General features: G+C 39.1%; 1 protein-coding gene across 4 annotated transcripts; it reads right to left on the bottom strand.

The window, feature by feature from the left end:
- Positions 1 to 24585, bottom strand: SPPL2A (signal peptide peptidase like 2A). Of its 4 annotated transcripts, XM_033070638.2 has the most exons (17): positions 24365 to 24528; positions 20591 to 20710; positions 19473 to 19655; positions 18653 to 18742; positions 15250 to 15383; positions 13046 to 13197; positions 12209 to 12305; positions 10763 to 10864; positions 10071 to 10152; positions 9738 to 9812; positions 9058 to 9114; positions 8841 to 8894; positions 8310 to 8409; positions 7410 to 7487; positions 6918 to 7078; positions 4783 to 4816; positions 1 to 317 (listed from the first exon to the last, which is right to left on the bottom strand). In XM_033070638.2, exons 1-17 carry the CDS (start codon positions 24416 to 24418, stop codon positions 286 to 288), a joined length of 1605 nt encoding a protein of 534 aa, XP_032926529.1. In that variant the 5' UTR covers positions 24419 to 24528; the 3' UTR covers positions 1 to 285. The 4 variants fall into 4 exon arrangements, with proteins under 4 accessions (XP_032926529.1, XP_032926528.1, XP_032926531.1 ...); XM_033070637.2 differs by lacking the exon at positions 4783 to 4816 and having other exon boundaries at positions 24365 to 24585; XM_033070640.2 differs by lacking the exon at positions 8841 to 8894 and having other exon boundaries at positions 24365 to 24527.

The raw sequence follows: 24585 nt of genomic DNA, 5'->3' as shown, positions 1-24585 counted from the left end.
TAGAAAATATCCTTTTATTTAAATTAAGGCACGGTTTTACTAGCTATGGTTTGGCTGTAAAAATGTGACTCTATTTTGATTACTTTTATGTTATTAACAGTATTTTCCATAAAAATATAGGTACAGGAATAAAAAAACCCTTTTACATAGAGTGGGAAACACTCTATTGCGAGATTTCACCAAATTTACTGCAATTCAGCTGTCAAAATTTCAAATGCTATTTTAAATTGGGATTGCACATATTATTGTCCTCCAGGCTGTTCAGTGACTGATGTTGTGCTTTCTTCATTTCCTGTGTAATCCAGGTGTTCCATCATCTAAAAAAGGAAAAAAAAGAACAAGAGATGGTTCTTTATAAAGAAATACTACTTTACCCCATTTATCTGAAGCATTTGTTAGCTAAGAGAAATATAATTAAACACATGTTAGACTGCATTTTAGCAATATACATTTAGGAGGTCCTCTACATATCAGAAAAGTATTTAAGCCAAATAATCAAAGCTCTATTAGCTAATGCTTTCCACTACAAAATGATTCTCCAACCAAGGACCCGAGTCCTCTAAAAGAAAATAAACTTGTGAGTCAGAAGTATCTCAATTATTAAATACAGAGAACAAAAAAACAATTGGGGTTAGGCAAATTTTTCAAATATATGGCTTGCAAAACTGGAAGTAGACTCCAGGATCTTACCTGACATTTACAGGTAGCAATAGAATAGAAAAGACTCTCTTTTCATGGCTGTAAAGGCTACCTATATCACAGTTAGTCAAAACTAACTGTAGTGGTCACATTTTTTTGTAAACTTTCCTTTTATTTCAGAAAAGATAAAGGAAATGGAGCTGTAAAGTCTTTCATCAGAAGAGAATCCAAACCAGATTATTATATACACTGATTAGACTGCCTGAATAAATAAATAAACAAATTTGTAGCTGTCCTGACTAAAGAGCAGCCTGTTTGCCTATCCACTGTTGCTGGAGGCAATGAAGGCTCTGCTTCTCCCTCTGGGACAAGGCATGAACGAATGAATGAATGACAGAGGTAATACACACGTTTGTTAGTGTGACAAACTGAGACCATCAGTTTGAGGGCTTCAGAATTGAGCATCTTAAAAAGAGGCCAAGAACTGGACAGTTTGGGTAGCTTACAGCCAGAGACAGAAGACATAGAAGTTGTACAACTAATGCTGAAAAAACCAAATGTGCCAAGGAGCTCATATGCCCAGAGTGGCAGGATTAATTAGGACAAGAGATAATGCTTTAAGCAGCAAAAGGCAGAAAATCCTACTTATGTTCTTCCATAGTGGCATATCCTGCCTGTCTTTCTGTGCAACAGCTGCTCACTGTGTGGGTTCTGATCTAAGCTGGGCAGGTTTCCACACAATTATTTTCTTGTCTTACTAGCACCTGCTCAGAATCCTTGCCAGGACAAAGCCAGGCTCTGAGACTGCTGTTGTACACACTTTAGTGTGGTATAATTCTATCTACAGGGTAAAAAGGATTGTTCCTTTAACTTTTCTCTTCTTCTCCAGTTATGACCCATCTCTGTGCCATTCCTTCTTTTATGCCACCAGAATTGTTTCATTGAAAGTACACAAACATACCTTATCAAAAGCACTTTTGCTTAAACAAGCTGTTTCACAGTCCAGCCACACCAGCATGCTGTGCAGTAAACTGAGATGACAGTTCCAAAAAACAAGTCAGTGGATTGGGTAAGGCTCAGGAGAGCCCAGTGGCCACAAGATCAACCTAAGACCAGAACAGTTTCACAACCCTCCCTTCATGTGGCAGAACCATGACAGGAAGAACTAAGGCAGGCACCAATCTTGCCAATAGATTTAAGGACTGAGTTAGAGCAGCAGCACACTCAGTCCAGCAGTGAACACCCAGCTCTTGTGCTAATGACAATCTTGCATTTATTTCAGTATATCTAGAATTTTCCTCTACCAAAAATCCACATCAAAAGTCACCCAAAGCAAAACACTCCCTACAATTACAGAACTCAAACCATCCCTTTGAATGAGGATTAAAGTATTCATTTCCAGGATAAAACAAGAACAATCTCCCCCCACAGTACCATATTACATCAGGTCATGCTATGTATCTTCCTTCAACCTAGGGAGGATCATCTCATAGCTTGCACAGAGAAAGTAATTTTGCTAAGCATTTTTGTAGTCTTTTTCTATTAAATTGACAAGATGCTTATAGAAATAAGAGCTAAAAGTATTTCCAATAATTCAGTGTATACCAAAGTTAAAGACTTTTCTGGTAATCCTACAACACTAAGCAGCAAAAATTGTACGCTTTTTTGTACAAATGCTGGAGATAGCACCTGTATTTAAATTTTAAAGTCTTCACTTAATAATCAGATTCTGAAGTTAACTTTAAAACCAAATGCCTTAAAAAACTCTAAGGGTGTTGGGGGGACCAGGGAGGTGTTTATACAATGTTTCAAGGCTAAAAAAGCCACACCACCCCATTTTTAATCTTTCCTCCACACAGAAGGACAGCCCGCAACTTAAAGCTGGGGACAACAGGTGCCTCTCTAAAAGTTTGAGATGGCATTTAAGCAGCTTTATCCACACTGTGGATGCTCTCAGGACAACTCCTTCCTCAAAATCTCAGCAGAAGCTGCAGGAATCTTTATGATAACCAGCTGCAAGATGACAACACTTGCTACAATCCTGGACAAAATTGTTCTTTTAAGCTGAGAATGAGGCAAAGCAATCTGTACATTGTGGAGAACTCATGAACATTTCTGAAGTGGAAGAGAGAAGCTTTGTTCTCACATCTGAATTTCTGACAGTTTTTAAGGGGGAGGTGTTAAGGCAGCTTTGTAACTAAAACATTTCTGTTTAACCTACCTACTAACATGGTGAACTGTTAAAAACTAAAATCAGCAAACTCACCCCCCAAACACAGAGCTAAAAAAAAAAACCACTTCCACAGAGCTAAACTAGAAATGGCAGTACAAATCTCTCCCTGTAAGAGCACACATCACCTATGCACAGAGTTGCTTGCAAGATTCATGGCAATAATATTGCATTCATGGAATTCTTTACAAGTCCCAGTAATGATGAAGCTGCAAGTATCTAAAAATGTGATTATAAAACTTACTAAAGAGCAGGTGCATGCTGTGTAACATGCCAGTGACCAATCTGTTGATTTATTACTTCAAAGAAAGATAAGAAATGCTAAACACTTCAAACTGACAAACTCCAACAAGTTGCAAGACTACTCCATGTAGAAGACTTCAAAGATGCACTAGGCCACTAGATTTTCCATGATTTTGCCAAAATTATTTCATAGATTGCATTGGTACAAAAACCGGTATTCTAAATTTAAACCAAAAACTGAAAAATAAGTATGAAATCAGTTTATCATGAAGGCATCCACAAAGACTATAACCAATCCAGAAACCTAGATAAATCTGTATTTTACACTTCATAGCAGCAATACTGCCAGTTAGGAGGCAGGAAAGCAAGTACATTACTCTTCCAAGAAATCTCTGCACTTCAGTGAATAGTTAAAATGTTTTCTGTGCTGCAACTCATTACAGATCAAGACTACACCATAAAAAACCACACAGAGCATAACTAGAATTTAAGACTGCATCATCATGCAGAAACAGAAATTACCTCAGCTATGAATTATGGGACCTCAGAGCTATCTTGGGGAGTCAAGTATTTGTCATATGTATAAAGTAGAAACTAAAAAAGTGACTTTAACAAACCTATCCAAGAACTCAAGTGCACACAGCAGGACAGAAGAATTCTAAGTTATAAAAATAGTCTGACCATCTGCTTTTAATTTGCACTCAAATCCTCCCACTTCCTAATATCATCTTTGGTTTGTATCTAATTTCTTTATTATTAAGGCTTTTTAATGAGACTTAAATTGTTAAATTACTCTTTCTTAGAAGAAAGGAGTAATGAAAAAATACTTTTTGAGAGTTAAGACAGGCAGAATTCACCATCTCTAACTGTCTTCAGAGCAAACACCAAACACTTTATAAATAGATGTATAACTTCAGCAACTATAATTCAAGATTATATTTAAATGTTTAAATTCCACAAGAAGCTGAAATTTGAAAGCTTGCACTGCTCTCTGCAAGCTGTGTGGACAGCAAAAATAAATGGCATCAGTGTTAATAGTCATGAGCTGCTGCCAGGGAAGGTCAAACCTCGCTGCAGCCCAGACGTGGTGCAGCAGTGAGGCCACAAGAGCTGGTCCCAGTCCCTGCTCCCCAGCCCAGAGCAAGCAGGGCAGACAGGACAGGGGGAAGGACACTGTGGAGCAGGACAATGACAGAAGGGCTGCACACCATTGCTAAAGGCAAATTTATAATGCTCAGCGTTGTAACAAGACAACAAAATTGTTTAGCACTAAGCAGGTTTTCAGATCTATGCAATGACACAAAAATCAGGTGAAGGACTGCAGTGTAGGTAACAGCAACAACAGCAAATATCTGAAGGCAGCCCTAGGGTTTGGGAAGTTAGAGAGTAGAGAAGCATACAAAGCCTGCCTTCAGGCTTAGGAATCACAGCTTCATTGCTACTTATGTTTTCCTGCACTCCTTTAAAAAATACAAAACCCAAAAGACCTAAGTGTGAATAAAAATTTGTATCTTGTCTTCAGTTCTACCCTCTTCTATTGAGTAATTCATACAAAATTAAGAGGTAGATGCAAAAAAGACTGAAAAGAGGAAGCAGAGGGGGAAAAAGGAAGAAAAAAGAAACTTTAAGATGATTAATAAAGTTGCATTAAAAGAAGGCCATAATCACACCTTGTAGCAAAGGCGTCCTGGAGGAGTCCGATACCTAAATAAAATTCATTCCGTTATTAAAATCACATACAGCAAAACCAACCAAAAAAAAAAAAAAAATCAGAAAAACCCCAAACTCCAATAAGGTAACTAATGGACTGCTATCAAGAAGTTTAGTCTCCTGATGCACTGTACATGCTCTTCTATCCCAATTTTTAGGACACCTTGCTCTAACAACTCTGCAAAGTTTTTCTGTTCTGTGAGGGCAAAGCAAACCTCGACACAAGTCTGGCCACCCTTGTCAATGGAGCAGCTCTGCCTGAGCCTCAATCACTAATGTAACAAAATATTTTCTTCCGACACCTTTCCACATCTTTCCTCCTCAGAGTGAGCACTGAAAGATGGAGATTTCAACCCTGGAATTGTGTTGGGTTTTTGTTTGTTTGCTTGTATTTTTTTGCATGTTTGTAAGTTCAGTAAGGATAGTTCAAAATACAGTTTTAGGTAAGGAGGACAACATATGAGGAAGATCTATCCTGAAGAATTTCAAGAGTGAAACTTGAATAACACTCTCTGAGAACAAAAAATTAATATAAAAATATTCTTCAAAAAGTTACAGAAAAATAGCAATTAGTAAAGTTACACAGAGATTAATTTCAGGCTAAATTACAGACAAGTCTAACTCAGGGATGGTGAAGTGGGGGTTGAAATCAACTTTTTAAATTGTGCTAGAAATGAAGTCATCTGACTCAAAACAAGCTGAAGTTCAGAGTAGTTTTAATCCTTCAAGAAACCAGTTGAAAGGACATGAAATAACTACTATGGCAACATAATTCTTTCAAGTATGAGTTCTGTTACAAGAAGTACAAGAAATTTTTTGTCGCTAAGGAGTCCTGCCAAATTTACTTAGGCCAATCTTACTCAGAACTCAAGTGAGGAAAATAAATTGCAAAGTGTTTTCCCCACAACAAACCCAGAGTTACTGGGCTTCTTGTTTATTTTAGAAGAGCAAACACGCACCAATTTAATATATAAATGCACAGTAAACCAAATTCATGCTGACCTACAGAGGAACATTTCTATTCACTGGAACTATGAAAGGAGGAGTTGATTTTGTAAACAAAAAGACAGGGTATTTTATTTAGTGAAAGCTGAAAATCTTCTGAGTAATTTCACATCTAAGCCATCCTCCAGGTGAAGCAGGTGTAGCATATCAGAACAACAAAAGGTAGCATTTTGCAGGTAATACTATAGGAGCTGCTGCCTATAGTTTTACCTTTACAAGAATTACCCTTGACTTCACTGACCCACTCAAACTTTCCAATTCAGTAGCTGAAAAAGAGGGAGCTGCTTCTATCCACCATGAACTTGACACCCACCTCCCCCTAGAACAGACTATCCAAGCTCCAAGTTCAACATGCTGGTCATCACATACAGGTGATGGTGCCTCAATTCAAACAATACCAAATTTAGAGCAGTCTCAAGATTATTCTGTGTTTTGCTCGAGACCTGACTTATGATAAATGCCATCTCACAAGGGCTACTGGCACACCCAGCTACTACAGCAAGTCACATCAGGGAAAACGTGCACGTGTCAACAGGTGGGATTTTAAGAACTGCAGTTTCTGGGTAGTGTTAGACGTAACCAAGGGGGAAATACAGAATATCCAAGGCAGTGTGCTGTGATAATAAACAGTTACACAACCCAGCTATTTTGTTCCTGAATGCTCCTGATGATGTAGGCCACCAGTGATGCATGGAAAGTTTCTGAAGTTCTAGCTGATCACTAGTTTTTTGGAACTGTCTCTAATACAGAACTAGTTTGGAGTCTGCATGCTTAGTTCAGTGACTCATGTTATACCACATCAAGATGATAGATGAGGAATGCTAAGATACAAGAAAACATTTCAAAGTAGAACAAATTAATTTTCCCCCCTGAGTACTGAACCAGCTATTTCAGCTCCCTTGAGTTTTGTTCTGCCATGCCAACTACTAGACTAAGATTTTCTATGAGTAAAGACTACTTTTCCTTATTAGCTCCAGAAGATCACAGGAAAACTTGCAAAAACCGGATTGCAGGTGATCTTTCACCAAATTCTCAGAGAAACAAATACTCACAGGAATTAACAACAGAATACTCAAGGCCTGCAGCCTACCTGGTAACTGCTTCCTTTCCAAAATTTCTTCATCTCTTTACGCCTCCAGGCAATGAGGGAGCTTGTGATGAGTGTACAGGGTACAAGGTAGAGAAGGGCAGGCTGCCCCATCTTCATCAATGCCAAAACGATGAAAGTCAGCACCATGCCAACAGCATAGGCTATAAAAAGACATTCATACATACACAGTCAAGTACAGGAGAATTTTTAGATTAGATCAATCATTTAGTAAGACAATTTATTTTTAAGCAGTATTTTCCTTGTTAATGTAAGTGAAGAAGAGACACAACAGGCTGCTCTATTTTTGCAAGATTACTCAAAGCAACTCAAGACCATAAAGAATAGTCACGTTAAGTACAAGTAGGCATACAAAAAGAGAGTTTCTAGAGAGATTCTTGACAACATTGAACCTTACCTGAAGAAAACCATCTAGATCTGTCATTCTAAAAAAGCTACCATGAAGATCAACCATTTTGAAATGTCACAATTTACCTATTGTGCAGGAAATGTAGTATACAGAAGATGATCTTGTTTGAACATCAAATCTTCGACAATACGCAACCAGAAGCCCTTGAAGGGAAAAAATAATTTTAAAAGGAGAAGAATTAATGAAATGTTTAGTTATGATTTTTTTCTCCCCAATTTTCCAAATGAAAGCAGCATAAAATAATTTTTATAGTAAGATTTCCCATTATGGTATTTTATTTTCTTCTAATATCTTTTCTGTAGAGGCAAGAACCAGTCTAAGAAATCTTACAGGAAGTCTAGAAAATCAAAACCATAATGGAAATGTGAGCCAAGCAAGCTTGGAATTAGAGGTTTGGGGTTTTCAAGCAACCTAATTACATTGTGCTATTTTCAGCTTTCTAATACAGAAGAGTTAACAACCTATTTTTAATACTTTCCTTCAATAGGATTCTAATGCTCACTTGTAGCATTCAGCAATTTTGCCTGCACATGCTCAATTAAAGTAATTTGCTCAAGACTCCAATTATGGCCAAATTCAGCTCTTGTGAGAAAGATGGAAAAACTTGGCAAAACATTTTACATTACCTCACCACTAATTACATAGTCTAGGATATGAAAATCCTACAAAGTCACAGAATGTTTGCTTTCTGTGAGTTTTTAATGAAATTTAGTTAATACTGACAGCTGGATTTACCTATGGGACTTGCATTGACTCAATCCAGTACAAAAGAAAATAAAAAACCTTTCACTATTTAACTATTCTATAACATAATGAGCGTTCTTCTACTCTGGCTTTTGTTGTATTCTGCACCAACTGATCAAGGCAAACTGCTGGATTTGATGTAGTAATTACCTTGCAAGTCAGTGAGAATAAAACCCAAAATATTTATTCAGAAGTTACAGTTACCAAAAACATTTGCTCACCTGGGACAATAATGTCTCCAAAACCCAACAATGAAAAGGGCAAATCACAGACTGTTGATGCAGAGTGTTCAAGTCTAGGCACTCTAATAACCACGGGTAACTGGAAAACATTATTTCAGAAGCCACATAAATCTCATCTAAAGCATTCTGGTGTTCTGGATTTTTTTGGTTGCTTGAATTAATAAACAGTGTAAATATAATTAATTTATCGTTAATGCAGACTTCAAATAGGTAGAACCTGAAGTAAAAACCAGAAACCAACATAGAAAGTAGATAAAGCTTAAGGCAACTGGTAAGCCGGAATTTCAGATTTACAAATAATATGCACACACACAAAACAAAAAAAAAAAAGTTAAAACAATATTTAACCATGTAACGGGAATAACAAATCTGGATTTTAACCTAACTATATAATACTGATCAATGACATCCAGGCCCTAAAGAGAAATTTGGACAGTAAGGTTTTCCCCAAAAGAACAGCTTTTTAGAGGAAATAATTTAAAAATCCAGTATCTGAAATACAATCCTTACTTTCTCATGGGGAGCTGAGCGTTCAGTAGGGACTTCCACCAAGTTTCCATCACTCTAGGATCAAACCCAAGTCAACAGGCATTTAATACTTGTAAGAAAATAGCAGAAGCTGGCTATATTTTGTGAGAAAGTTATGGCAAAAAGCACACTATGAATTAGATACACAGACACAGAGTCAGTACTTTGAGACTGCACACATTACAACGACTGTTCATACCTTTTCACTGTTTCCAAAGGGACCAGCTGCAACTTCAACCATTATACTTGCCCCATTCTGAAATCAAAATTATTTTTCAGAAGTTAGTGGTTTCATGAACTGAAACTTTCATACTACATTTACAAAGCTGCTTGTATCTCCACTTCCAATTTGTGATTGGAAAAATCCAGAATATCAAAGGGAATGCCCCAGTATTGTAGGGTATTATACTGCATTGTTTGGCAATAAAAACATGCAGTCCAGCCTAAAATAATGTTAAAAATCCCCAAACAACAAGTCCACTAGATGTAGCTGGAATTTTAGATAAAAACATGTCAGCTTTTTCTGCCATGAGCTTTCTGCTTCAAAATAAAAGCAGGTTAACACAGCTCATAACACACTGCAAGTGATCACTGCACAAAATACTAGAGCATATTCCAATAACTGGGTATTAAAAGCAAAAGGGAAAAAAAAAACTGGAGGGCAGTAATTTCTCATGATCACACTACCCCCTCACATTAACTGGGGATGGTTTACTTTTGACCATATGATTGCCATAAAAATTTAGGCCACTGTTGTCTTACATGGGGAAAATTAGAAATTAGTTTTTCTATCTTGAGAACACTGAAAACACTGACCGGTTAAAAATACTCTACCAATCACCAGACATTTTTGTCCTTACAATAAATTAACAAACATACCTTTGTGATAAATGGTGTTATGAAGACAAAAAACACATCATATAGAAGGAGGAGGCCTAGAAGAATCACACAAGACTGGCAAAAAAAAGAAGAAAATATTACTGTGGGTTTTCAAGTATCACACAGCTAGATTCTGGTACCATTACTGTACCACATGCTTTAATTTAGCATAACATTTAGAACAGGATTAGCTTCTTTCAATAATCTTTACCATTTTTTATGATTTTATTTTATAATACATATTTCTTGTGTATGGAAAAATCTACTTCCTGACAGTAAACTTGCAGATTCATGGCAGTACAATATTATCTTAAGGCAAACAACTTACAGTACCTTAAAGTTGGGCATTTTCAGTGTTTTAATGAAGTTTAGGCAGAAAGCAACTCCCAAAATATCTTGCAAAATCCAAGCCCACCTAAAAAAGAAACCCAGAACATTTTTACAGGTTGTTCAAACTGCTGCTGGAATCCAGATTTTTCCTGAAGTAGGAAGGAAAATTTCTCAGAAAACAAGAAATTAGTTTTTCAGAATTACCACTACCAAAACCACAAAAGTCCTAGCTTCAAGATGGTCAATTTATACCAGCCTCTGGTCATAAATAAATGACTGTTTGTGCTGGTAATGGCTGGGATGGAGTTCATTTTCTTCACAACAGCTGGTAAGGGCTGTGTTCTGGATTTGTGCTGGAAGCAGTGTTGATAACACAAGGATGTTTTAGTTACTGCTGAGCACAACTATTCCCTATGCTATTCTGCACCTCTTTTCTTCTGTGGCAATCATTAGCAATCAAGCTAGTTCTTCCTCATCTTCACAGTTTTTTATAACTTTGAATTACCACACAGCTCATTTGCATTGCTTTGTTCTCCATTACTCCCATGCTTGTTAAGCTTCAAAATACTTTCATGACTTTTCTGAAACTGGCACTGGAGTTTAGAAGGATGCTGTGCTCCAGGATTAGTAGTATGTTGGGAAGTTCATTAACACCAATTATTCACCTTACTCTTAAGTGAGAATGAACCACTTACCTATCTTCATTTCGAAATACTGCCCAGACAACAGCTGCTGCTATGCAGAATATAGCAAGAAAAATAAGCCTCACTTCAATGGTTTTGTTGAAACACGTAATCCTAAAAGAAAATAATTAAATTAAAAGAGAAAGCCTCCAACAGCCTAGACACACACTGGTGCTATCTCACAACCTTAAGCTGACAAGGTGTTCTCAACTCAAGAAGTTTCTCTTTTGCCCATCTGTTCTATACAGATTCAGGTGGCATTGTTCTTACAACTGCAGCACCAATCCTTTTCTGGGCTGCACTAAAAACATGCCAAGAAGGGCTTGGGTGGCCTGTCCTCATTCTAGCACACACTTCCAGGGAAGTGAGCAAGCAGATGGGTTTGTTTCATCCATTTCTTGTGTAACCACCTGAGCTTTGTCAACATGTCATAATTGCACAAAATGGCAGTGGTGAGAAAAATCGATTTTGGGAAACATAATACAAGATTAAAAATGAAGTAACTATATATTGCAAAATCATGAGCCAAAATCCATTTCTACCACATACTCAATTTTCTGTGACAGTTTTTGAACTGATAACTGACAGAAGTAATGACTCTCCTGCATCTGACACAAGACTTGCTCTTTGCTACTTGATTACTACCTTTAATGGGCTACTGGATCATATATAAACATATATACTGGATATACTATATGAACATCCTACACTAAGTAACATGCAAACCACACGATTCACACGGTTCCAAGTTCATAAGCATTGTTCTTTTTGGATAAAAGAACAATTTGTTGCATTAAACATTCAGTGAAAAAGTGAAAATGCAGGGAAGGAAAACAGGGACATTCCCATACGCCCTAATCTGGGCAGGATATTTAACTCAGAGTGGTAAGAGTGCTATGTGTGCACTGGTAACAAGCCAGAAGAACAAACCACCCAGTGAGGACTGGAACCACGGCCTTCTAACATGGCTGACATGAGCAATGTGTTGTCTACGCTGAAAGTTAAAAATTGGCAGGTACAGTACAGGTTAAGAAAGAGAAAATCTCTGCTGCCTATAGCACAGTACTGCTCCAAACAGGATCAAATGTACAGGATCAAATGTGCAGGATCCTCCCCTTACATAGGTCCTTGATGAACAAAATAAGAATATATAACAGACAGCCAGAATTTTGTAAAACCAAGCTCAGACAGCCAAGCACAGTCTTTCAAATTTTATTACAGAATGCTTTCAAATAAAGATAATGCAGCAAAGCTACAACTACTTAAACTGTTGATTATGCTACAGATACCTTTAATAGCTATTAAAGCAGCTTGTAATTATTTTGTAACTATCCCACACACTAAAACCATACAGGAAACAATTTGTCCAACTGTGCTTGTATTTTCATGCTGCCTTGAGTAGCAGTCAGAAAACCCAGAGCAAACCTGTCATTTTTAATAAGTGAAAGGTGCACATACCTGCACCTCCCAAATGGGATTTGTCCTATTAATGCTGCGAGACAGTTGTACAGACTCATTGCAGATGCCAGGCAGAAGACTGATATTATAACATAAACTAAATAAAAACAACGAAGACAGGAATCAGTGACAACAAAATAGAAAACAGCAAATAAACACAGTAATATACATTTGGTATTTTGTGTTTAGGATGTGTCTGGACTGGCACTGGGTGACGTGGTTTAAGGGTTACAGTGACAGTAGACAGTTGGACTGGATGATTTTGAATGTCTCTTTCAACCTTGAGGATTCTATGATTCCATAATATGAACTCTTCACAGTTATAGCAGTGCTTAACAGTCATTGGAGACCACACTCAGCTGAGTATAGAAAATGCTAAATTCTCAGTGTCTCTGCCATGACAAAGTTCTCATCAAGCAAAAACTTGACTCAGAGGTATCAGAATTCCTTCTAGTCAGACCCTCACCAAAAAACTAAAACCAAACACCAAATCCTAATTAGCAAAAAACGTTCTCATCAAGCAAACTCTAAACACTATTTGGTTGTCACTGCCATCCTCCCAAGAGCACTGATATCATTTTTTTTTTTTGCTCATCATCAGTCACCTCTCTTCCATATGACTTCATTCAGAACAAGCACTGTAAAAGCAGTCTTCCTAAGACAGCTGAAGAAACCTCTCCTTTAAGAAGCAACTGCATCCTTTCAGCCCTCAGCTCAGGCATGGAGAGAATAATTTTAAAAGTTACATTCATTTTAGCTATCTAGCCTTTTAGACTCAAACACTTCATAAGATCATGTAGAAAAATAAGTCAAATGAGATTATTCATTGTTTCTTACCTAACCATTTGTAGAAGAAATAAAGTAAGACCAGCATGACACAACAGATGACAACAAACAAGATAACTGTTACAGGGGTGAAAGTAACATTTTCTTCCTTCTTCCAGCGGGTTTCTCTCTCCCCAGGACTTGCTACTGCTTTCAGATTCTCCCTGTTTTAAGAAAACAAACAACACATTTACTTCAGATGACAGATTAAGACCAGAATTGATGCTTATAGAACACATAGACTGACAAGCTTTCAGTTTGGTCCTTCATACTATTATTAGACTTAAACCCACAGAAAATGGCATGGTTATTGTTTGGATTTCTCTCCATTTTTTAATGGAGACATGCACTTCCAACCTAGCACAGATCACAAGGAAAAGATTCTTAACTGCACTTCTTTCCAATGGTGTGGTAATTGCGAACTTTAAGGGAGCATCCCCGACCAAAACCCTGATCCATGTGGAGAAAAGCAGTACTACACCCTTAAAACTTTCAGGATGCACACACTGAGCTTGATTAGAGCATCACCTCTGACTACAAAAGTTATTGGGCTAAATGTAGATAATAATTTGATAAATATGTCGACAATATCTAATAACATATCTACAATAAATCAAAATCATAGATATTTCACACTCTCAAAACCTCATCTAGACATTAAGTGTCTGTAAAACCCATTCATGTTAGCAGAATGAAGCTAGCTAAGTACTAGTTCTCTTACACCTCATAATTACAGAGTAAGTGAAAGAGAGGGAGTATAATTGGGATTTTCACTGGGAGTAAGATTTCTGTGCATACATACTCCATATTTATACCCCAGCATGCAAAATAAGGAGACTCAAATTGCTGTGTTTGTTCTTTGAGCAGAGAGCCCTTCTACTCTTTAGTACAGACCTAGTGCAAATTGCCCATCAGATAACGTGTTCCTGAGGAATCCCAGGACCTACCTACCAAATGCTGAATTCAGCACTGAAACAGCTACCTTCAAAAGAGAATAGCCCACAGGAACAAGGCACCTTGTTAGATGAATCACCTTCTCAGAAGACATGCTTTGAATAAGCAGCTTTTTTAAAAAAATAAGCTTGTCCTAGATTTATGAAAGAGCACTTTAACCAATTTAATAAATTACATCTAGGTATTTTTAATATGGGAGACAGCACCACATTTTGTTATTTTAGTACTCAGTGCAGCCACACCCTACAGCACTGCAGGGTGAAAAAGAAGCATAATCAGACCCAACCTTTAAAAAAAGAAACATACACACCTCCCCTCCTTCTACTTCTTTAATCTCTTTAAAATAGCTAATTTGCATAACTGTGGGAAAAAGGAAGCTGTTGTTATCACATACAATCCTCTCCTTGTTATTCTGGGGAGCAAAGCACCAGAACACCACTGAGACCCTGAAGGTAGCAACACACAGTGACCTATTTAGCATACACAGCCACCCAAGAAATACTGCAGAATAGTGCCATGCTCTCAAAGGCAGCTACAGCCAGTTTAACTCCTGACTAATAACAATTCTGTGCATCACTTAAAGCTGCACACCCCCCAAGGACAGTGCAGAAACCCTCAGTACCTCTTGTTTCCCCTGCCTTTGCCACATTCTGCACTGCCACTCCCACTTCCCTCCACAGGGACTGCTGCTGCCTCCTTGTCCTTGCCCAGTCCCAGAGCTGCTGCTGCCCCAGCTTTGTTGCTCCACCAGATAAAAAACAAAACTGAAGCAGATAAGCCAGGCTGGACTTTATCTGGAGTCAGCCAGACAACCAACTGTGCTTCCCATTGCTCCCAGTGACAGCACAGCCAGCTGGGATGGAGCAGCTGTACAGATACACAATATGTATTTACCTCCTGAATCACTGCACTTGAAAGGTGTGACTAAAATACCCAATTTCTATTGTGGATATTGGAGAATTATGATGCTGGTTACAGATTATTTAGTAATTTGTCAAAATGTTAACCTATACCTCCTCCCAAGAGCTGCATTATCCCTCAGGGACTTTTACAATCCACACTTGAGGTTCCTCAAAGACCTGTGGTGATTTTTCAGAGGTCACAGTGCTCAAACATTTCATGACAAAGCAGCTAATTGCACTCAGATCTTATAATTCTTTAATTACCAACCTAAAGGAAAATAATTTCTCACTGATCATAGTGACAATTTTCACAATCTTTGCAGTACATGTAATTTAAGCAGTTCCTTTTAACAAACTTACAGTTCTGCTACCCCACTCCAGTAGCCTCCCAGTGCCACTGTAAACACAGCAATTACGAAGATGACAACCATACTGTAGTCAAACTCTGGCAAAGGTGGTGAATACAGAGTCACATTAACTTCATTTCCAAACATCTGAAATATAATATACAAGTTGGTTCATAAGGAGAACAAAGAAATCATATTGCTTATTTTCCAACAAGATGTACATCATGATTTCCCACTCCTAATCTACACAATGCTGAGAGGAAGTTTTCAACTCACTGCACCAGACATGTCATATGTTTGCCAAGAAGCAATGCTTTCCATGCTACCTTTCAGGATGGTCAGGTTTGGAAACAAATCTATTTACTCCTGTGTAAATACAGAGATACCACGAGAGAAAATGGTACCTCTTTGCATTCTTGCCACACTTCTGAGACGTTGTGCCTCTAGCCCAAATGCCTCTCCAAAATATAGCAAGTGCTATATCAAAGACATCTGCTCTACAGAAAAGCACATCTAACTCCATCACCCTGAAATACAAACTCACAGGTCCACTATGATCAACAGATCTACCTCCAGCTCTTGAACCCACAGAACTCAGACACGAGGCTTCAGACAGAAGGCAGTGACAGCTCAAGGGGGCAGAAAGTTATTAACCAACAGCTTCACACAAACATGATTTGAGATGGATTCAAATGAAAAGAAAGCAATTTTATGTTATTTTAAAAATTTAAGACCTAAGGAAAAAAACCAATCAGCTGAAGTACACAGAAGAAAATAGGAGAGAACACTGAGATGCAACTGGTACTCAATTGCACAAAAATTTTGAAAGCAAAACCAAGGTGCTTCCATTTGATTGAAAGGTGAGATTTAAAAAACAAAGGATGATAAATTGACAGGAAATGGAAAGCAGTAGGGAAGACAAGTTGGCTGTTGCAGCCAAAGTAAGCCCAGACATCTAAAATAATTGTGCAGTGAGAGCAGACTTCAGAGATGCAGAAAAAAATCCCAGATTTGTTTACAGTCTGCATGTGAGATAAAAGCAAGAGTGAGAAGAACATGCCAGACAGGTTTGGTTTCAGAAAGGTCAAACTGGCACTAGAAAGACTGAATGGGAAGTTCAATAGTAGAGTGGAATACAGTGGCCACGTTGAATCATTTCAACATCTAAATTTTCTAATTACAGATAATAACCTTTCTTCAGGCTAAAGAAGTCAAAATCATTCTTTTTGCCTGAAGTTATGGAAGTTCAGAAAACAAGGAATAAAATTAAATTCTGGTGAAACACTGCAGTTCTAGGAAAAAAAACCCTGTTCAAATTATAGCATCCTTTATGTAATAAACCAAACAAAACAACTAACAAAAGCCAACCAAACAAACAAAAACCCCCAAACAAACAAGCCACACACACACACAAAAACTCAGATAAACATCACCAAGAACCAAATAAAAAGCCAAAAACCCTAAGAGGCTTACATATTTTTAGTATTCAGTTCCAATACATCTCAATCTAGTTTTTCCTTTGAGTTTCAGAAGTCTTACAAAGTATCACTCCCATTAGAATCTAGAACAACTGTTTCCTTTTGCTCCTGTCATTCCTCTCTTCACTAAAAACTTCCTAAGTCTCAACTTCCACCACAGGGAACACTAGAATGAAACACACTGCACTAGGTAACAAATCTGCCAGAGAGCTGTCCACTGACTAAAAGGTTTGTAACGCTCTGCTATTGCTATCAGGATTCTTAACAGACCTGCCTCTAATGCTGAAGGCTAACAGGGATGATTTGCTTGTCAAGTAAAAAGAATGCTTATACAAACTACTTGCCCTCAGACTGGTGCTGTCTCTCTCCTCTAAATAAAAAGAGGAAGCTGGAAGCTTTAAAGAGAGTTAAACAAGAAATGCAGCTCTAGTAGGAAGTGTACAATGGCTGCTGGATTCCAAGCAGTGCATATCAAAGTAACAGCTGTCAGTGACATGACAGAAGGCTTTGGCAATAAACTGAGCAGCACCAGGAAAGGGTACTTGTAGTCTAACCTGTGTTCCTCACTACTTTTATCGAGGCAGTCTCATTATAAGACAAAAATGAATTCTTTGATTCAGCAGCAGTATGAGACATCACCTGCACACCAACCTACAGCGGAGGTGCTTTGGTGAGTTACTCCAGCTGCACAGAAGTGATTCTACACCACACCACTCCAAGCATAGCTGGGCAACAAAGAAATGAAGATCCAGACCTAACTTGCCTTAATTCCCTTTCATGTTAGTAGGGCATCCTCAAATCACTCAAGCAAACAACACTTATCTGACTTGAAGAAACAAATCTGAAGACAGAGGACAACCTGAACCCAACTACAGTACTTATCAAGGCTGTGGCAGTCTGAAGACAGCACAAACCTTCAGTCATGTCAGTGCTCAGCAAGTATCTATCTTTAATGACAACAGTAAACAACCAAAGTCCTACCAATCTAGGCAATTTCAGTTTGCATACTTACCTAAGACAACCTCCCATGGCAGCTCTGAAGATTAAGAGCAGAAATGGTGAAGTGAGCTTGCAAATTCAACTCAAGAATCTAAGACTACACAGTGCTAACCTCTGCTATCCCCAAAACACATGTGCAACACAACTCCTGCTTATCAAAATTATTCAATGCTAAATAAAAAATCCAAAACAACAATATAATAACAAAAAGTCACACTGAAGAAAAGATATTGTTTTCCTTAAAACCCTGAGCAGTATTTTGTTATCCTAATATTACATGCCAAGGAAAAGAAATTCCAAATACTCCCAAAACAAACTCCCCCTGCTTATAAAACCCAGGAGATACCACAACTGCTGCATTTTAATAACATGCATTTGGCTTCTCACCATCAACTCACCAGCAGAAACTCAAACTACACTGCCCAACCTCTCTTTAGCTGATGCTGTCACACTATACATAGGAAGCTCATCATCTGACAAAGGCAAGAAACCTTTCAGTCTTTCCTCAAGATCCAACCTGCTCAAGTGCTGCTTGCCTAAAAGTTCTGGTGCCAGTAGCTACAAGCTCAGCTGCTGTAGCTTGTGCACTAAAGGAACAGCTCTCTCAGGCTACAGCTCCTCACCTGTGTCAGGCACCTGCAGCTGTACCCAAGTCCACTGGAAGACAGCTTATCTTGTTCAGCAGGAAACTTCTACGGTTCCCCATCTCCAGTTAGGTATTGTGTTCCCCATTCTCAGTGCTCTAATCAAACAATCATTCTCTCTTGTTCACCTGATTAGGAAGATCAGTACTTCCACAACTAAATGTCCATCCTCACTTAGGAATGAAAGTAGTATTTATGCACATTCAAACCAGGCAGACATCCAGACCTCTCCTGAAATTAATCTATTGGTTCAAACACCTAAGTTTAAATAACATGCTGAAGCTCTGTTACTTACCAGCTGCATATCTACTATGTCATTATATCTTATAAGAGCAATTGGAATAGTCACATCTTCAAAATCAGTCTTGTTGTCTGAAATAGCAGACTAAAAGAGAAAGTGTAAGGGGTAAGTATGTTGAGCCTATTTACAAAGTAGGTTAGATCCCTCAAAGCAGATTATCCTTTCAACTTCAATGCACTTGTAGGAAGGTAAAAAGCAAAAAGCTCATTCACCACCTTTGGCAAAAGGTTAATAAAGGTAGATGTACTTAAACCAGATGTCATTACCAACACATCTGGATTCATACAGCTCTTGTGTTTTTATAGTATTACAAGGGATAATTTAAATTGTTTTTAATTTCTACACTTCTAAAACAAGATGAACTTTCTGTGATAATCACACAAATTCACAAATTATACACATTTGTACATGCACTTTGCAGCTGCAATGGAGAACAAAAATGCAAGGAGATCTCACAAGACCTTTTATTATTTCCAGTTTTGGATTACATTTCCCTAGTTTATTATCACACACATCTAAAGCACTATCACCTAAATTTACACAGAGTTCAGAGTGCTCTAAAATTAGGGAAGGATAAAGACAAGTATTTGCATTCAGAAACGTATTTGAAGATACAAGGAATATTTAAAAATCTAGCCCAGCTGTAGCTCCTCTGAGCAGAGCTCTGTCAGGAAGGTAAATGACCCATGCTGGAATCCCACACTGTGGTTCAGGCTCCTCTGCTTTTGGGGCTTTTCTCAGTTAACCCTGCACACCACATGGGACAGACAAGACACTATTTCAGTACAGAAGAAAACTGTTTGTTGTAACTTACCAGCCTAGATTTACTGGCAATCAACAGCATTTTGGCACCTAAACTTTGTGCAATTCTTGCTTTCTCCAAGAAAGTACAGTTTCCTCTCATCACTACAACTGCTTTGTCTTTCATTAAGCCAGAAGGAACTTCAGCTGAACTGCAGAGGACTGTAGAAGTCAGGTTTTCCAGAGTCCAGTAAGTCTGCAAATAAAGAGGGAGAAAAGGAATGTGACTAAAGTTGGAAATTTGATATTACAAATAAATTAATACAGCTGACTACATTACAATGCCCTTTAACTGGAGATTTGCCAGGAAGACTTGTAACAGAAAAGAGTGATTAATTCAGGAACATAAAATCACAGCAGCAGTTTCAGCAGCATGCAATACTGAGGGACATTTAGAGCAGCATAGAGCTGAAATAATCTGGCTATTTCTAAGTGCAATTTCACAGTAGCTGGTATTGTAATTCAAACATAGGAAAATGACTACACAGAAAAATCACCACTAGTAGTCTGGGGGAATCTGGTGTATACTCCATGATATTTCCAGACTTTATAAGCCAAACATAAGGGAAGGCAGAGTGTCTTCATCACTCCTAAACACAAAGTATTTCCTGTTTATAATAATGCCTAAAGAACATTTATTTCTGCCTCACACCAACACATTCAGAAAATATAGCATGATGATACATTTCAGATAATCTCCTATTATCAGGACAATTAAACAGTACATCAAACTGATGAGACAATATGAAAAAAAAGTTTCAGAAGTTTACCAGTTTTTAGAACTTTAACTCCCAAATATAAAACTTAGACATAAGGATAATATCCAAAGAAAAAAAATTAACAGGATAAAATGAATACATAAACACACAAATACAAAAACTGGTTCTAAGCACACAGAGAGTATTCCCTTTGAAAACTCTAGAAGCAAACTCTTTAAAGGATAGAAATGTTCACTATAGGGTTTTTTGGGGTTTTTTTTAGTGTTTTGGGGGGAAGGGGACAACATGAACCAAAATCGCAAATATTCAGCATAGCATGTATTTAACTCAAAATTTTGAAGACCAGTTATAGTTGACTCAAATTCATACTGAATTCTAGTTTTCTTAGAGAGTATGACTACAAACTACTTACAGCATTGTCCAAGGTTTTTGGAAGGGATACCCATTTAGAATTGTAAATGATGCAGTAATCCTTAGTTACTGGAGGCACTCCATTTCCAGAGACATGCAGGATCCCCTCATCAGCAGTTACCTGTAATAGATCAGAGTGTTCTGAGTTACACCAAGTTCAGAACATCAGTTATACTGATATCAGTTTTATCATCAAACATTCTTTTAAAAAGCTTAATAAGAGAAAGAGCTGTTAGGAGAAAAGGAATTTACTCAACTCATTATTTTACATAATGACTGATCCCATGAGAGATGGGGAGCTTGAGAGCAAGTTGGAAAAACAGTAAGAACCTAGTTACTGTATAATGCTGCTTATCCTCTTTGCAAAGACACTGTATTCATGACATGCACAGTTCAGGTCACTAAGCACAATGTCAGCAAGAAACCAATGCAAATGACTTCAGATTCTCTATATTATGCCTTCCAAAAAGTGTTAAATATTACATAGAAAGCAATTAGAAAAATATATGGAAAAAAGATTAAGTTCTAGAGTCTTCCTTCCTCACAGAATCTACAATTTTCCCTGCTAATAAAGTAGGGGATTATATGTATCATATGACAATTCCCAAAATACCTTTTGTCAAGTAACTGTAAACACAAAAGAGACCAACTAGTGTACCTTAAGAAGAATTTGTGTAGTCAATGAAATACTGGTGTTTCTTAAGATTAGAGTCCCTCACATAATGATTCCTGTTATTTACAAATACAGCTGAATTTTAAAACTTCTGATAATGTTAGGAATGTATACTTCTCCCCAAGCATAAATAAAGGCCAGGTATCTAAGTGGATAAATGAACAGACTAAAGATTAGATGCAGCTACAGCTATAAAGCAAATAAACAAACAAACATTATTTGCATCCCAAAGAAGTATCACCATAAAAAAACTGGAAGATGTTCTTATTACAACTGTTTGTCTTGAAACTGACCTTGACAGTAGGAAGCATCATCAGAGTAAAAAAACAAAAAATTTCTGCTGTAAATTTCAGATTTGTATTAAAAAACCCACGAACATATTAAGCTAAAAGTAGGCATGGGTATGGGGGAGAAGCCCAAACAAACATACAATGCTAAACATTAACAGTGCTAGAGAGGCATTTCTCCTCAAGCCAGAAGATCTGTATTCTGCAGCAAGGGAGAACTGGAGAGAAAATAAAAGCATGTGACGATATTGTTTCAGAGGTTTATGTCTGCCTGGTTTGAATAGCAAAAAACCTTCTTCAGAGGAATCCATTATATCAGCCCCAGCGCATGAACATCTGCTCAGAGAACTGTGTCAAAGGGCCTGAGCACATTAACTGTTTAATACAGAACAGTTCTTCAGCTGAAATAAATTGTTCCATGATTTATGATCAGCACAAAAATGATCAAGCTTCCCTTGTAAATGCATTCACCTAGAAGTACAAACTAATGGTGAATTAAAAGCAGTAAAGACTTCCAACAGGTGCAAACCCCAGAGGTTTACATCCATTAAAAGCTCTTTCTGCTTCACCAAATAGAATAACAAATGTTTTCTGGATTCCAGGAAATCAAGTGTTAATGCTACACAAGCATAAATCTACCTAGAAGGAGTGATTACTTGCTTATTTGATATGCATGTTTTGTTTGGCAAGCTTCCCTTCTCTGGGGATTAATCAAGGCACACAATTCATCCTCATGAGGTGGAGGGAGGCAGGACCTGAGCATGACATTACCCACACCTATTCATTGCTGATTCCCAGAGACAGCATTTACAAGTAAAAAATTAAAAGAAACACTCCAGGATGCACCTCACTTGGAACATCCCCAGGGAAATCCTCTTGCATCCAGCTAAAGTCCTGTTACTTTCTAATCATTTCAGTATCCTTTCACAACAGACAAGGGCTCCAGGTTTGGGCAGGCGGCCTTGCAGTCAGCTGTGCCACTGAACAAATCCTACTCTCAGTATACATGTAAAACTAACATCTCCTACCGACCACATTTTCAATCTTGTTACTTAAGAGCAAGACTAAGTCTGTGATCACAAAAACATCTCTTGAAAAGATGAACCTGCCTCCCTAGGCTGATTTGTTCTTGCATAAAAGCATTCCCACATGGAGAAGAGGTATGACAACTGTCCTTACCTAAAGGGGCATCACAATCTCCTTTCACTTCAGGCTGACACTTCCCAATGGTCCCTCACCTCCAAATAAATTCCTCCCTATTTCTGACAGGTAATTCTCTCATCATACTTCCCTCCCTTATCACCTCTAAATTTTTGTTGTATAATTCCTTACGTTTGATAGAGAAGAAGTCTCATTCTGTCTCTTAATCCCTAATTTTCCAAATGTGTCCCTGTCACTGCAGGGATGTAAGCTTGGGCTGACTGCTCAGTTTTGGAGTGTATCAGTAACCCCACCATGCAGAGTACAGAAAATCAGATGAACCAGCAGAGACCACACCATGCCTATATTTACAATATCCATCACAATTAGTACCTAGACAAGACATACAGAATCTCAAAGGTACAGACTAGGGAGAAGGCAGTCTGTATGCAGCAAGTGACAACGTAAAACCCACAGAAACATAAAAAGGCAGAACAACCATCATTTTGCTGTTCTGCTGTACGATACACACAAATTGGCCTTTCTCCCTCCCTGCAGGCACTGTGACCCAGGAGAACAGGAGCCCATGCTCAGAGATCATGGCAGTGATCCTTCCCCAAAGCCAACTCCCCATGCTGCTAATGCCAAGAGACTGCTCCTGAGGCAGAATGACCTGGTCTAATGCTCGCCACTGCTACAGCTGCATCTGTAGAGCAAAGAAGGCAGGACACAGAGCCTGAAGTCTTCTAAGAGGGCAGAATCCACTTTCCTTTGTCAGCAGCAGCAAACCAGTGGGTTAAAGAGCAAAGCCACTTTTCAGAAAACCCCAATACAGCAGTGACAGCTATGTGGGGCTCAGGAAAAGCAAGGGAGACAAGTTACTTCCCCCACCGGCATTTTCAAGCTACTAACACACTGTGCTGTGCACCTGTTGCTGAGTATACCCAATGGTGACTTCCTACACAGGAAAAAAATAAGTATTCTGCATCCTGTCTTACCAAAAACAAGATGGACTCTGTTAAAATTAAGTAAACAACAACAACAAAAAAATCTCAATAACAAAACAATTTCGAGGAACAGCATTTAATGCATACATGTCCTCTACATTGCCTAAGCAGATTATGGAGGTTTCTGACCCCCATTTCACTACCCCACTTGGCAGAAGGCGCTCTGCCAGATTTCTACGGCAATGTACACTTGTGGAGAGGGAGAAGCTGCGAATATTCGCCACACCGAAACCAAAACTGAAGGTGAACGACACAGAAGTCAGGACACACACAGTCAGCACACTAGGAGCTTCCCCCTTCCCCACATCCAACTTTAAACACCAGGTTTATCCACGCAGGCATCCGAGAGATTTGTTATCGGACCGGAGCTGGCCCGGCCTGAGCTCCCCGGGCCCGGTGCGGGGAACCGAGAGGCCTCGTCCGAGCGCCCAGGAGGCCCAAACCCCCCGGGCCACGCTCCAGCCCAAGCCGCCCGAGGTGCTCGGAGGCAGGGGGAGCCCAGCCCAGCCCAGCCGTGGGAGATGGGAGCTGCGCGGGCCCTGCCCGCCGCGGCCGGCGAGCTCCCGGGGGATAAGGCGGGCAGAGGAGCCGCTCGGCCGGCCGCGAACAGAAGCGACAAGCAGCGCCATCCGCCAGGCCGGCCCGGCAGCGCGGCCCCGCGTCCTTACCCGCGGGAGCAGCAGGGCCCACAGCGCGGCCCACAGCAGCCCGGCCACCCCCATCGTCCTCCGCCGGCTGCTCGGGGAGCGGCCCCCCTGCGCTCGCGCTCCCGGCGCGGCCCCGCGGAGCCTTTCACCGGCTCCCGGCGCGGCCCCACTTCCTCTTCCTCTTCCGTCCGCGGCCGGCGCGGTCCCGGGACGCCGCGGGCTCGGCGGGCGGGGGCGGCGCT

This window comes from Catharus ustulatus, chromosome 12, assembly GCF_009819885.2.
Source record: "Catharus ustulatus isolate bCatUst1 chromosome 12, bCatUst1.pri.v2, whole genome shotgun sequence".
Classification (NCBI taxonomy): Eukaryota; Metazoa; Chordata; class Aves; order Passeriformes; family Turdidae; genus Catharus; species Catharus ustulatus.
This window is presented reverse-complemented; position numbering and strand designations above follow the sequence as displayed.

What these genes read in the sequence shown, in the direction of transcription:
- SPPL2A (XM_033070637.2), bottom strand. Translation starts at nt 24,418, where the DNA reads ATGGGGGTGGCCGGGCTGCTGTGGGCCGCGCTGTGGGCCCTGCTGCTC. An exon ending in TTTCTTCTACAAATGGTTAG is followed by an intron (nt 12,306 to 13,045) that starts GTAAGAAACAAT and finishes GTTTTTATTTAG; the next exon opens with TTTATGTTATAATATCAGTC. An exon ending in GGAAAGGAAGCAGTTACCAG is followed by an intron (nt 318 to 6,917) that starts GTAGGCTGCAGG and finishes TTCCTTTTTTAG; the next exon opens with ATGATGGAACACCTGGATTA.